This window comes from Neofelis nebulosa, chromosome 2 (assembly GCF_028018385.1).
Source record: "Neofelis nebulosa isolate mNeoNeb1 chromosome 2, mNeoNeb1.pri, whole genome shotgun sequence".
Classification (NCBI taxonomy): Eukaryota; Metazoa; Chordata; class Mammalia; order Carnivora; family Felidae; genus Neofelis; species Neofelis nebulosa.
The window spans coordinates 15,760,294-15,773,960 of record NC_080783.1 but is presented as its reverse complement, the minus strand read 5'-3'; the positions used below and the strand labels follow the sequence as shown (position 1 = coordinate 15,773,960).

The 13,667-nt window shown below is 47.8% G+C and overlaps 1 protein-coding gene and 2 long non-coding RNA genes across 3 annotated transcripts in view; 1 reads left to right on the top strand and 2 right to left on the bottom strand.

Moving 5' to 3' along the window:
• Positions 1-2,630: 2,630 nt before the first annotated feature.
• On the bottom strand, positions 2,631-6,102 carry LOC131497328 (uncharacterized). Its single transcript, XR_009254900.1, has 2 exons — positions 6,000-6,102; positions 2,631-4,096 (listed from the first exon to the last, which is right to left on the bottom strand). It is a non-coding gene; the product is annotated as an uncharacterized LOC131497328 (long non-coding RNA).
• Positions 4,244-5,409, bottom strand: LOC131497312 (RING finger protein 223). The gene has a single exon (XM_058703516.1). The coding sequence runs from the start codon at positions 5,407-5,409 to the stop codon at positions 4,378-4,380; it is 1,032 nt and encodes a 343-aa protein (XP_058559499.1). The 3' UTR covers positions 4,244-4,377.
• Positions 6,103-6,154: 52 nt separating the features above from the next.
• Positions 6,155-13,667, top strand: part of LOC131497320 (uncharacterized) — a 39,673-nt gene continuing 32,160 nt past the window's right edge. Inside the window, exons 1-2 of the long non-coding RNA XR_009254894.1 lie at positions 6,155-6,252; positions 6,965-7,200. This is a non-coding gene — a long non-coding RNA (uncharacterized LOC131497320). The remainder of the gene's footprint in view (positions 6,253-6,964; positions 7,201-13,667) is intronic.

The window sequence follows — 13,667 nt, the reverse complement described above, 5'->3', positions numbered from 1 at the left end:
GAGATTGAGCAGTCATGGTCCTAAAAGAAGCAAGCCAAAAGGAGGCATACCTTGAAATCTCACAATGCAGAAAATGATCGGAAATGGAGGTGAAATGTCCTTCAGCCTCTCCACTGTCTTGTCACTGAATATAACACACTTAGGATTTTCACTGCGATGAACTGATTGCTCTGAAAAATCAAAGTGGTTTTCCAGTATATTTTTTCACCTTTCAAAAATTCTTATGAAATCAGGAAAAGCAATTGTTTACCTAAGCCCCCCAGGGTCTCAGGAGTTATTAAGGGGAATCAAGCTGCTTAACATTCAGTCCAGGGGGTCCCATTCGGCCAACTTAAAAAACTCTGCCACTTACCCGTATGCTGAGGGCTGACTAAGGTTTTGTGGGTAAAGTGTGTGACCAGACAAGGATCCTGCCCTTAGAGATTGAGGGCAAGATCTGCCCTGGAGTTTTAGATAAAGCATGTAACCATTAAATAAGACCACTGGAGACAGTAATAAGTGCTAAGAAAAAAGAAAATTTTGGTAGATATTCCCTTGGCATAGAGTGATCGCAGCAGACCTCTCTGGAGAGGTGATATTAGACCCTAGGAAATCTGAGTGAAAACAAGGCCATAGATCCGCACAGGGCTTCAGTTTCCTTTTTTTTTTTTTTAATATTTAATTTATTGTCAAATTGGTTTCCATACAACACCTAATGCTCATCCCAATAGGTAGGGCTTCAGTTTCCAAAGCATTTTCACTCATATGCCCTTGTGTTGTATACAAGTCCTTAAGCCAGTCTTATAAAGTAAGCAGGGTTGATACGTGGTGTTCCCATCTTGTAGCAGAGGGAGCCCGAGGCTCAAAGAGGTTAAATTAATCATCAGGTCTTTCAAAGAAAGGAGAGCCTGTATGGACTCACATCTCCTGGGTGCTGCTCCTAGCCTTTAGATCCCACACCAATGTTCTTTCTAGATATGGATACCGTTTACCAAATCGTATTGCATTCAGAGGCTGAGGATTTAATCTATGACCTGCAAGATGAGTTTCTTTTGCTTGAAATGTAGGCTTTACAGAATCATGATGGTAACTCTAACCTGATGCTCCAGAACCTAAGCAGAACCTGGACCATGGAAACCATAAGTTCTTGAGCAGGTGTGCAAGCCAGAGAAGGACTGCCTTTTTAAGTTTATTTATTTTGAGAGAGAGAGAGAGAGAGAAAGAGAGAGAATCTCAAGCAAGCTCCATGCTGCCAGTGCAGAGCCTCATGTAAGGGTCGAACTCGGGAACAGCGAGATCATGATCTGAGCCAAAACGAAGAGTCCTAACTGACTGAGCCACCCAGGAGCCCCCAGGGCTGGCTTTTTACAGTGATTTTATTGGCAGTTAACACTCATGAGGTGGAGATGTGTCCAGAATTGGGTCAGGCACTTCCAAGAAGGTGAGAATTTCCATGAGAAGGGAGGAAAGCACTCACTGTCATCAGGAGCCCTCTCTACAACTCATGGGACCATTTCAAGAATTACCTTTTAAACTGCTTTGTCTTAGGAGCTGGTATACCAGGACTTCCCACATGATGTAGGAAGTGCTTTAGGATGACTAAAGCACACCTGCAAAATGGGGACTACTTGAATAACAGAAAGCAACTGGAAATTGAACACATGTTTTCCGCTGCTCTGTCCTGTCGCTTAATTCCTGATAAGGAAGTCAGAAATGAGCTGCAATACAAAGTCAGCCAAGAAAAAATAAATCTCACCATGTTTAGGTACTGAACTACTAACTGTGTCTATTTTGACTCCTATATTTAGGAGTATTCTAGCTCAAATTTCTCATTATAAGAAATTTACATGTGCAACCTAAGAAGGAAGCAGAATGTGGCTTGTACTGTGACGGAGGCGATTCAGACATCTTTCTCATTTACAAGGAATAATTCAGTTTATGTCCTTGGTGTACCTTCCTCTGTGGAATGTAAATAAACTCTATAAGAAGCAAGCTGGTCCCCAAATAACTTTAGACAGACTTCCAGGTTGCCAATTTGAGAGTGTGAAGTAACAAACAGGTGTGTGTGCACATGTGAACACATCATTACATACACAAAGCCAACTTCTGTCGGTAGCACGCACACACACACACACACGTGTAGATCTACTTGTGCAACGAAACAGTTATGAATGCAAACAGAATCTTAGAACTGGAAGTAAACAAAGAGTAACAGATAAAAACGAACAGAGAAGTAACACAAGTTACTTGCTGGAGGTGTAAACAAATCCAAGCTAGTTTCTGAAATGTGACTCTTAGTATTAGGAACATAAAAACATTAGGAACCTGAAAACATTTAGCAGAAACTGAGAACCAAATCTGACAGCAGAGTTTAGTTTTAGTGGATGTTATATTAGTGGATGGGTAAGCTGCTTCTCCCTTCAAAATACAATGGATAGATCTCCCTTGGCCTTCAGAAGTCCTGTGAAACCCTAGAAACAATTCCATAAAATGCCCGCCCTCGCGATGTACATTCCTCCCATGTGTGACTTATTTCTCTCAGCCTCATTCAAAATGTGAAATTAGGATTCGGATGGGGATGAGTATTTCACGAAGAGTGCCATAAATAACTCGGAGCAATTTCCCCATGAAATAAATTTCATGAAAGTAGGTTTTTTTTCTATAAATGCTTCTCGTTTTTATTAAGACAACGCAGACATAAAACACACCATATTGCAATTCCTAAATTGCAGCCATATCACTTATCAGTGACCAATAAATTACTTCACTCTATGATAGATACAAATGCTCCATTCAAGTTCAGTTAATAGAATAACGTCAGGATACCATGCAGACAGCTTGCATTAAATACATGAGGAATAATAGCATACCCTCAACAGCTTCTGTGGTTTTCAGACATGAAAACTTTGTCTTATTCCAAATTTGAAGAGATGGAATAAAGAATGTTTTCATATAAAATACATTTGAAACAGTGGGTTTTTTTTTCTTTAAAAAGGCATCTAATCCACCTGCAACATACACTCGTAATACATCTTTTTAGTTAGAAAATCAGGTAGATATGTATTCTTTTTCATCTAATATGACCGATGTGAACCTTTTAGTGATTTCCAATATCAAACAGTTAAATTCAAAATAATATTTTCCCGGTAAGTGTGACATATATTTGTAATCAGAGGAAGAAAGACTTTTCAGTTTTGTCTTTGGGAGCTATTTTCTATTTTATCAGATAATTTAAAGTCAGTAGTTCACGGTATAAAATCTTGAACCAATCACTAACACGCCTTTATTTTCTGCTCCTAATCTTGAAATGTATTTGGACTGGAGGTACGGGAGAAATATTACTGCTTATCAAACACTTCCCTGGAAATTTAAATGCACAAAATTTCCAGATGTATACATTCTAGAATAAATTATTTTAAAAACGAAATGAAGAAAAAAGGCAGAGGAAGCCTACAGCTTATATTCTGCGTGAATAGCTTTCAGTATCTTCCAGGTGGGGGCAACAGTAAGTCAGTTTTGAGAGGAGAAGAGAGAACGGGCTCTTTAAGCTCCCTGAGTCCAGTTACAGAAGATGAAATGACTTCCTGGTATAGTAACACTGTGAATAAAACAATCCTAAGTTTTCAGGATGGGACTTCTGGACTCCGCCGAGCTGGGAGCCGCGGCACCGGCAGCCCTGCGCGCGCCGCCACCTCTCCCGTCGGCTGAGTGGCGGCAGCCCCAGCGCGCAGGCGCGCTGCGCACCTGCCGGGGAGGGCGGGGGGCGCCCAGCTGCGCGCGGCTGGCCTTGTGTGCCGCCGCCCCGCTCTCCCGCGCCGTGTCCCCGGGGAGTGGACTTCACTCTCAGCGCCCCGGGCTCACTCGCCTTCCAGGACAGCCAGGAAGCGGGGACACCCTTGTTTCACGTGGACATCTCATTCATCCTTGCTCTGGACAATTCAAGTCCTTTCACAACTGCGGCAGACGTGCGCGCGCGCACCTCTCCCCTGAAACTCTCCAGTCGCGGCAGCCAGAAAATCAGCTCTCGGGCGGGGCGGCGGGGGGCCCACTCCTCTTCTCCTTCTCTTTGCAAATCCTCGGACTCGGGGGAAGGACGGCCGTGCACTCTGGCGAGGACCTGGGTGGTGCGTGAAGCGGAGGGCGATCTTGCACAGTCCACAGAGACGGGACTCCCCAGCAGCACCCCCGCCTCCTCGGGGTCCGTCGCCGACCCCGCGCGGAGGAGGCGGGGCGTGGGAGGCCTGAGAGACGCGACGCCGAGGCCCGGTGGTGGCCGGGCGTCCCGGTGCCGCACGGAGGGGGCGCAGCTCGAGCGCGCGGAGCCGGAGGCCCCCCCCCCCCTCCTCTCGGGCCGCGCGGGGGCTGGAGGTGCTGGCGGAGGCCCGGCTTGAGGCCCCGTTACGTGTCGCTCCTCCGCGCGCCGCCGCCAGCCGTCGCCCGCGCCCTCGGGCCGCCCCCGCCGCCCCCCGCCGAGCCAGCGGCCGCGCCCTCGGGCCGGTACTTGAGCCAGCAGATGACCCAAGTGACGACGACCGAGAAGAGCGCCAGGATGCTGGCCACCGACAGACAGATGGGCCCCACGGGCGAGGGCGACCCGGCAGCGGGGGCAGCGCCAGGGGGCGCCCCGCCGCCGGGAGGTGCCCCCCCGCCGCCGCCGCCGCCGCCGTAGTGGTTGACGAAGATGAGGCCGGTGAAGAGCAGCACCACCATGGAGAGGAAGGAGAAGACGACGCACACGCAGCCGGCGGTGAGCGCGGCGCGCTTGCAGTTCTGGCAGCTCTCGTAGGCGCCCGGGGCGCGCAGGCCGGCGCGGGCGCGGGGCTCGCGAGCGGCGTCCTCCGCGGGCGGCGGCGGCGGGGCCGGGGCCGGGGCCGGGGCGGGCGGCAGGGCGGCGGCGGCGGGCGCGGCGCGGCGCGCGGGCAGCGGCGGGAGGCGGTCCTGGGGCAGCGGGTCGTGCGCGGCGCGCAGGGCCAGAGGGAAGGCCTCGGCGAGCTTGGTGTTGTTGGGCAGGCCGTGCACGCGGCTGTCGGGCAGCGGCGTGCGGTGGCGGCACACGGGGCACGCGATGGCGCCGGGCGGGCCGTGCCAGGGCGGCGGGCGCAGCGGGCGCTCAGGCGCGGCGCTCGCAGAGGCGGCGGCGGCGGCGGCGCGGAGCTGCAGCTGGCTCAGGCACTCCTGGCAGAAGGTGTGCAGGCACGCCAGCAGCTTGGGCGCGCGCCGGTCCGCGTCGAAGTAGTTGTAGCAGATTTTGCACTCGTAGTCCTCGAGCGGAGGCAGGCCGGGGACGGTCACGGCGGCGCTCCGAGCGGCCGCGTCCCCGCCGTCCCGGGCTCCCGCCGCGGCGACCCCGGTTCCTGTCGAGCTCCCGGGGCTGCTGGTTGGGCTCCGCTCGCCGCCGCCGCCGCCGCTGTCGCTCGCCGGCGCTGCCATGGCATGATCCGCCCCTCATCGGGGGCAAGGTGAGGAGTCTTCCTCCCCCTCGGTCGTCGCCTCGGCTCTCGGCAGGGAGGAGGCGCTTCTGCCTCCCCCCCTCGGGCTGCTGTCGCCTGGCGGGGGAGGCACCGCTGGCTGGGCCGGGCGGGGGCGCAGCGACGACCGCCTTCCCTCACGCTGCCCCAAGGCGCGGGCGCCTCGGTCCCTCCCAATCCCCTGGCGTCTCTCCGCAGTCCCCCCCTGAGCTTCTCAAGGCCGCTCTCCTGGCCCCTTTGGATGTCAGTTTTTGTTGGAATTGGAAGTGGAGGGAGGATGGGGGGGGGGGCGGTGCAGGAACGAAATTTGGGGTGCGGCTGCTTCAGTATGTGGCGCCCTTGCACACACCCCCTCCCCCTCCCCGGCAAACAGACGAGGGGTGGTGGTGGCGGTGGGAAACCTGGTCCTGCTTTTTCCTTATTCCTCTCCCTCGTCCTCCTCCCGTTTACCCTCGTTATTCCATGTTTACTCCCCTTGGTTTGGGGCTGAGTCCCTGGCGGAGCCTCCTCGCCCGCCCCCCCCCCCCCCCCCCCCCACCAGCAAGAGCTCACCGGTGATGTAATGCGGGACCCGCGCAGGGAGGGGAAGCGGCAGCCAGGGCAGCGGCGGCAGCTCCGGTTCCTGTTCGTGAAAATCGTGATCTCATTTCTCCGTCCAAGGGCGAAAGCCAGTAATTACCCTGCCATTTATATACACTTTCCACTTGTATTAGCAAAGCCCAGGTAGCCCTGCAGCATTCACAGTGTGGAAGCCGAGGTCTGGCATGTTCCTTTCACCGTTTGGAGGAAATTTTGGAGCTAAACGGTATCTTTCTTTCCCCCTTGAAATATTGCTTGCTGGGATTGAAGGAGGCAAGAAGACAGAGACTCGTAGCCAGGTCTTCCTGATTTCCTGGCGCTGACCACAGGGGAGGAGGTAGCTCTTTCGTTGGTGCGCAGGCGTTTTCGGGTGGGGGGGTATTGCTGTTCTCAAACAGGTTCACGCATTTCAAAGTCTAGCTTAAACTAACCCCCCCCCCCCCGCATCACTCACCACCATCTTCCACATAAACTTTTTTTTTTTTAATTTTTTTTTCAACGTTTTTTATTTATTTTTGGGACAGAGAGAGACAGAGCATGAACGGGGGAGGGGCAGAGAGAGAGGGAGACACAGAATCGGAAACAGGCTCCAGGCTCCGAGCCATCAGCCCAGAGCCTGACGCGGGGCTCGAACTCACGGACCGCGAGATCGTGACCTGGCTGAAGTCGGACGCCTAACCGACTGCGCCACCCAGGCGCCCCCCACATAAACTTTTAATATGCGAATGTAGAGAGCCAAAAATTCCCTGAGTAACTGGAAGAGATCCTCTTGATTTATTAAAACTAATAGAAACTCTACTGGGCAGCTTAGCAAGAAGCAGTGTTTCTTGAAAGGAGCACTCAGTAGAACATAGGATTGGTGGTTTGGGAGCGGGGGGGCATCTGAAAGGTGCTGTTCAGATATTCCTAACCAGAAAGTTCTTCCCTTTTTTCTCCAGGTTGGACCTGCCCCCATGAAAAGAGAGAGAACCACAACAAGGAAGGTGAAGAGGAGGGTACTCTGGGTTCCCATGAGATGGGAATGTTTCCACTTCTTCTCTGTGTTATCTGCGGAAGCCAGTAAGATGCTCCAGAGAATGTTTGTGGAAAGGACAGATGAATGGAAAATCAGCTGAAGGAAAATGGCGGAAAGGAACCAGTAAGATACCAATGCAGGAATTGTCCTAAACAGCTGGTAAGTTTCTATGATATTTGAAACGGAATTTACGGTTTACTCTTTGTGAATCGTGAATGTGATAGATGTCTTAAGGGTGAGGGGTCTTTGGACAACTTACTAGAGACCACTTTAGCTTTCTAGTTCCTGGTTTCAGATTTGATAACTATGACTTGGGGTAATACTGTTTCTTTTTGCAGTATGTTAGTTTGTGACAGGGGAGCTGTGATGAGTAGAGGGCAGGGTGGTGGGACATCAGGAGAAGTCCCTCATCTGGCCTTGGGATATTACAAAGTTATGCCAACCAGCCTCTGAGTGGCGGCACTAGCTTCTTGTCCTTTTCGTTCCCTCCTTGAGCTGCAGGATTGTGAAGAGCCTGGAATCATGCATTTTGGATGCAGTTTTAAACTGGGTCCTTCTATGTAAGCCCTGACTAGCCCTGTACTGAGAAAAGACATATTGCTGTTGTGGGAAACATTTAAAAGCAGGTCATGGGGGAAAAACAAGCACAAAAACAGGACGGCTCCTGTGCGTTTATGTCTTGTCCTTCCCACCCACCCAGTTCTTGGGACATGTGTAACTTCCATGCCAAAAGGGGGTGGAAAAAGAGTTCTGAAAGTCCACATGTCTGCATTTGGGCCAAACAACTGAAGATTTTGAACTTTCACTCTATTCTGCGTTCTCAGCACTGGATGGAAGAATGGAGAAACGGAGCATGGGGCTGTAGTGAAGTCTTCCAGCCTGAGCACCATTGACATTCTGAGATGGACAGTTCATTGTTGTTGTTCTCTGCACTGCCAGAGGTTTAGTGGCATCCCTGGGCCCTACCCACTTGATGTCAGGAGCAACCCTTTCCCCAGTGGTGACATGGCCGGGGGTGGGGGGGCGGGGGGCGGTCCTTGGATCGCAGGTCTCCACCAACATCACAGATTTGGTTATGGGGAACCCAAAAGCAGAAACGTTTCCCAGCTTCTAACTGGTGCAAGCAAAGAGCACGTTGGTAGGCAAAGTAATAATTTAGCAGCTCCCAGCATTTCTTCTACAGCTCACGGTCTCTTAGATACCATAGCATCCTCTTTGAGAGGTCCAGGTACACTTTTCATCCATAATACATTCTGTCTACGGGCTCATAAACGATTGCCAGAATTCAGTTAACGATGCTGGAATTTACTCTCTGGAAATTTGGATAGCTTTTTAAAGGGACCCAGCATCTCCGAATTATTTATACCCCAGGGCCTGTCCCTCATTATTTAGGACTCTCATAAAGATGTCCCATGGGAGCCTTCGTCAGTTCAGTGAGGGGCTGTGACATTCCTGAAGGGTGTGAGTTTGAGTGCTGCAGGCATTTGCCCTAATGAGCTCTTGGGCCCAGGGCTCACAGTTACCTGCAGCAGTAAATAGTAAAGCTTGGTCATTCGTGTAGGAATTAGGCTTTCCTCGTGGCGAAAACTGTGTTGAAAGGGATCTTAAGTCAGAAACGAGGAACATAATATTCACATCGGGTTTGCATTGGCTTTGCTCGTGAATCCTGCTCCTGCCTTGGACATATTAGATAATCAGTATTGTCTGACTTGTGTTCTTTTTGAAGACCTGAGTAAATGAAAGACACCAATGGTCTTGGGTAATCTCATATATATATATATATATATATATATATATATATATATATATATACATACACACACACATATATATATGTATATATTGATGTCTATTTTGAATATGTATATATTCGACAGTTGATGAAGGGAATATATACATATATACATATATATGTATATATTCCCTTCATCAACTGTCGAAACAGAGAGGATGTTTCAGTTTTAGGATTCATTGTCCTGTGTCCAAATGCTAGGTGTTCCCCTCACCCTTTCTCTCTGTGTAGTGTTCGATATCCTCGTTCCCTTCTCTGTGCCTCAGTTTTCCAAACTGTAAATGTGGGATGAGTAGTTAACGTAAGTCTGTTGTGAAAATTGAGTATTTTCACAACCCCCTGTTAACACCCGCTATTGTTTCTATCAGGGGTTTCTCTTCCTGATCTCAACAATCCTCCCAAATGCCCTATGAGGGAGACCCAGAAGGCTTGTGCAACCAACCCAAGGCGATAAGCCAATAATGACAAAGCGGTCCTAACCCAAGTCTTCCATTATTTCAGAGGTAGAGATACAGGAAGCGACTCGGTCAGAAAGACAAGGAGCAGGAACCCTGACCTAGGAATCTAACCACGTATTATTGATCCATTAGTGGTAATAAATAAAGCCCTGTATGAAATATGAGGACAAAGTGAAATCTCTCATTGGTAATATTGGAAGAATAGATGTAGAGGCAGATAAAAAAGCTGACATTTTAAAATAGAAACAGGATCGCGTCAATTAGGCATGTATTGAGGTCCTATTCTGGCAGACATTATTGCTATGTGATAAGATACCTGGCCTCCAGAAACTAAGAGGATATTAAATATGTGTGCAAAACTTAGAGGCAGAATGAGGCACGCTTGTAGTCCGGGGGTGAGGTCCGGTGGGAATAAAGAGGAGAGAGAAATTGTTGGTGCTCTGGGGATGTAAGAAGTTTCCACAGACTCATGGTGAGTGAATTGTAGAGGGTTTAGAAAAATGCAGGAAGACATTCGTGGCGGCATCAGGGAAAGCGGGTAGGTGGAGGGCATGGCAGGTGGCCTGCTTCAGAGAGAGAGCGTGCAGAGGGTCGGGCACCATCAAGGGAAGCCTGGAATGCTTCCAACCAGCCGGGTAGGGCTTAATTCTGCAGACAACTGGCTGGTTGATGGTCAACACATAGCAGGAGTGCCCGTGGGAGTTTGAGCTTGAGAGTGATACGTGGGCCAGAATTGGAACTGACTCTCAAAGGGGACACACGGATCAATTAAGAGGTTACTTGAGGTGCTAGAGCTCATTGCTCTATACTGCAAAGATACAACTTTTAAAAGAATGAATGTATTTCATTTATGGTGTAAGTTTCCTCTCATTGTGGAGAGACGGTATGGTCTAGTAGTTAAGAACAAGTTCTCTGCTGCCAGCACTTACTAGCTGCATAGTCCTAAAAAAGGTCACTTAACCTTTTTGTTCCTCAGTTCTTCTCTCCTGTAAAATGGGAGAGTAGTATCCACCTCCTAGGGTTGTTGCAGGGTCAAAATGAGTTAATATTTATTCAGCTTCAGACAGTGCCTGGTACGTGATAAGTGCCATAAAAATGTTGAGAAAAGAAGCCACCTAGCCAGGCCCAAACTGCAATGATTTAAAAAAAAAAAAAAAAAAAAGATGCTTATTCTAGGGAAATTATCATTTCTTTTCAGTAAATAAAAATAATTCAGAATAAAAACCGATCTTGACCAGGTGATCCAAGTTAACATCAATAGTGATAAGTCAAGTTAATCACAGGTACCCTGGATGTGATGGGTTGAGAAGGGCACTTTCTGTGCTTCTCCTCTCCAAAACCTCTCAATTATCCCAGTTTAATCATGGGAGAATATCAGATAAATCCCAATAGAAGGGTATGCTACTGAATACCCGACCAGGACCCCTCAGAACTGTCAAGGTCATCAAAAACAGGGAAAGTCTGAGAAACATCACAGCCAAAAGGAGCCTAAGGCGATAGGATAGCTAAATACGATGGGATATCCTGGATAGGATACTGGAACAACAAAGACATTAGGCAAAAACTAAGGAGATCTGAATAAAGCATGGACTTCAGTGTCATCGTAGATCAAGATTGGTTCATTAGATGTGATAAATGTGGCCTAGTCACATAAGATGTAAATAATAGGGGAAAAGGAGTATGGAGTATATGGGAACTCTCTGTGCTATCTTTGCAGTTTTTCTGTAAATCTGAAACTGTTCTAAGATAAAAAGTTTATTACGATTTTTTAATGTGGTTAATCATGGGAATTTGCAATCACAAGGCCACTAACGTTCTTTGGGATTAAGACGTATCTGCTCACTGTGCATTTGTATCGCTTCCAGTAAAATCCAGTAAGCAAGATTTGCAAAACCTTCCAAGGAAACATTTGATTTAGTATTTACTGCATTAGGGCATCTTAATACTTTTTACAATGTACAGATAATAGTAATTTTTAAAAATGTCTAGAAATTGTTCAACTACTTTGAAGAAAATTTAGGAAAGAGAGTTTTATTATTTATTTAAATATATATATTTTTAAGTAATCTCTGCACCCAACGTGGGCTCAAACTTACAACACTGAGATCCTACAACACTGAGATCAAGAGACACACACTCCACTGTCTGAGCCAGCCAGGTGCCTCAAGCAGTTAAAATCTTCATCATAGGGGCGCCTGGGTGGCGCAGTCGGTTAAGCGTCCGACTTCAGCCAGGTCACGATCTCAACGGTCCGTGAGTTCGAGCCCCGCGTCAGGCTCTGGGCTGATGGCTCAGAGCCTGGAGCCTGTTTCCGATTCTGTGTCTCCCTCTCTCTCTCTCCCTCCCCCGTTCATGCTCTGTCTCTCTCTGTCCCAAAAAATAAAATAAACGTTGAAAAAAAAATTTTTTTAATCTTCATCATATAGCCTTTGCTATATTTTGGATTAATTCTTTAAGACTGATTCTCAGAAGTGGAATTTTTGTAGGCCATTGTCCTTGAAAAATGCAATTTGAAAAATTTATTGGCTGGATGACTTTACTTTTTAGTAAGCATTAATTATCCTTTGACAGTTTGAGTTGTTATTTAGCAACACATTTTGTCATCCAAGAAAATGCTTTTATTCTGTTAGTATTAGTATTTATGAAGGAAGAGCTTTTTTCGAAAAGAATATTTGTTTTCTCTTCGAGAACTTCATTGTAAGTCTTAAAACCATTTCTTTTTCCATTGCTTGTTTTAATTTTGTTTCGGCAAGATTTGGGTAAAAAGAATAACCAGGTAAATTTTGTAGCTTACGTAATAAATTCATCCTGTTTCCTCATATATTGTCTTGTTTTACTGGATTCGTGGTGTTTTGATACTTTGGCACTCTTGTGTGTTTCTCTGCTTAAACTGTAGTTTATGCAAGACAATACATATCTGTTGTGCTCCCCAGGGACTATTAATACATGCTTTTAAGAGTCTTAGCTTTCAGGGTACCTGGGTGTCTCGGTAGGTTAAGTGTCCAATTTCAGCTCAGGTCATGATCTCATGGTTCATGGGTTTGAACCCCACGTCACGCTCTGTGCTGACAGCTCAGAACCTGGAGCCTGCTTCAAATTCTGTATCTCCCTCTGTCTCTCCCCTCCCCTGCTCATGCTCTGTCTCTCTCTGTCTCTCAAAAATGAATAAGTGTTAAAAAACATTAAAAAAAAAAGATTCTTCTTTTTCTTGGGGCACCTGGGTAACTCTTGTGTCTTAAAATGTTTTTTCTTTTGTGTAAGAAATTTGAAAAATGACTTCTCTGCTCTGAAATTTGTAGACCTTCCCAGCAGTATTTTACAATTTCTATGTCTTTCTACTCCCATTTTATAATAGGGGTGCTGATATTTAGACCATGAAGGTCCAAATCGCTTACCCAAGGCCATGGGGTAAATTTAGCTAAAATCACAAGCTGTATTTCTCTGAAGGCTGTAGGGGAGAATGCGCTTCCTTGCCTTTTCCACCTTCTGAGGGACGCCTGCATTCCTTGCCTCATGGCACATCACTCCAAGCTCACATCATCTCTAGCTCTGTCTCTGGCCCTCCTGCTTCCCTCTTATAGGGAACCCATGATTGCACTGGGCCCTCCTGGATAATCCAGGATACCCTCCCTGTCTCAAAACCTCTAACTTAATCACATCTGCAAAGTCCCTTTTGCAGGTATGTAAAGTAAGATATTCATGGGTTTGTGGGATTAGGATGTGGATATCTTTACGTGCCATTCCTTTCTTGACCATGTAAGCTCTGCAGGCCCATCAGGCTGTCACAGCTGGTGACTGGTCCTTGGGTCACATCCACCCCAGACGCCACTCAGTTGCAAAAGAGCTGAGAGAAGCAATATTTCCCAGTCCGTTAACGGCACACCAGTGGACTGCAGTACAACTGGTGAGAAACTTCAACATAAAATATAATAACGTAAAAGCCGATATTTGGTCATAAGAGTGTCAGCACCTGAATTTCCATCCCTGAGAACTTTCTCCCGCAACCAGTCTCCTTTGCTGCCTAGAGTACTGAGGAATTAATGCCCCCCGGAGTAGCCCTCAGTCAAGGACTAGTGAGAGGCTGGTGTATACATACCCCAGCTCCCTCCTCCCTCCTCAACCAGGTGAATTCTGAGGTGTCTACTTTCTCCTTGCTCTCTGCGTTCTGCCAGCAGAATTAAGGTCCAGACACTGACAGTGGGAGCTGGCTTGACAGGATACCCGTTAGTGGCTGTCTTCTCTTCCCAGCTTCCTGTTCTTACTCTCCTTTTGCTGTTCCTTTGGGATCACGTCTTCTCTCAGGGTCTGCTTCTGGAAGAAGATGTAGGGAAAAGTTAAGACATGGGGAAAATCTTTGAAAAGAAGGGAGAGCAGAA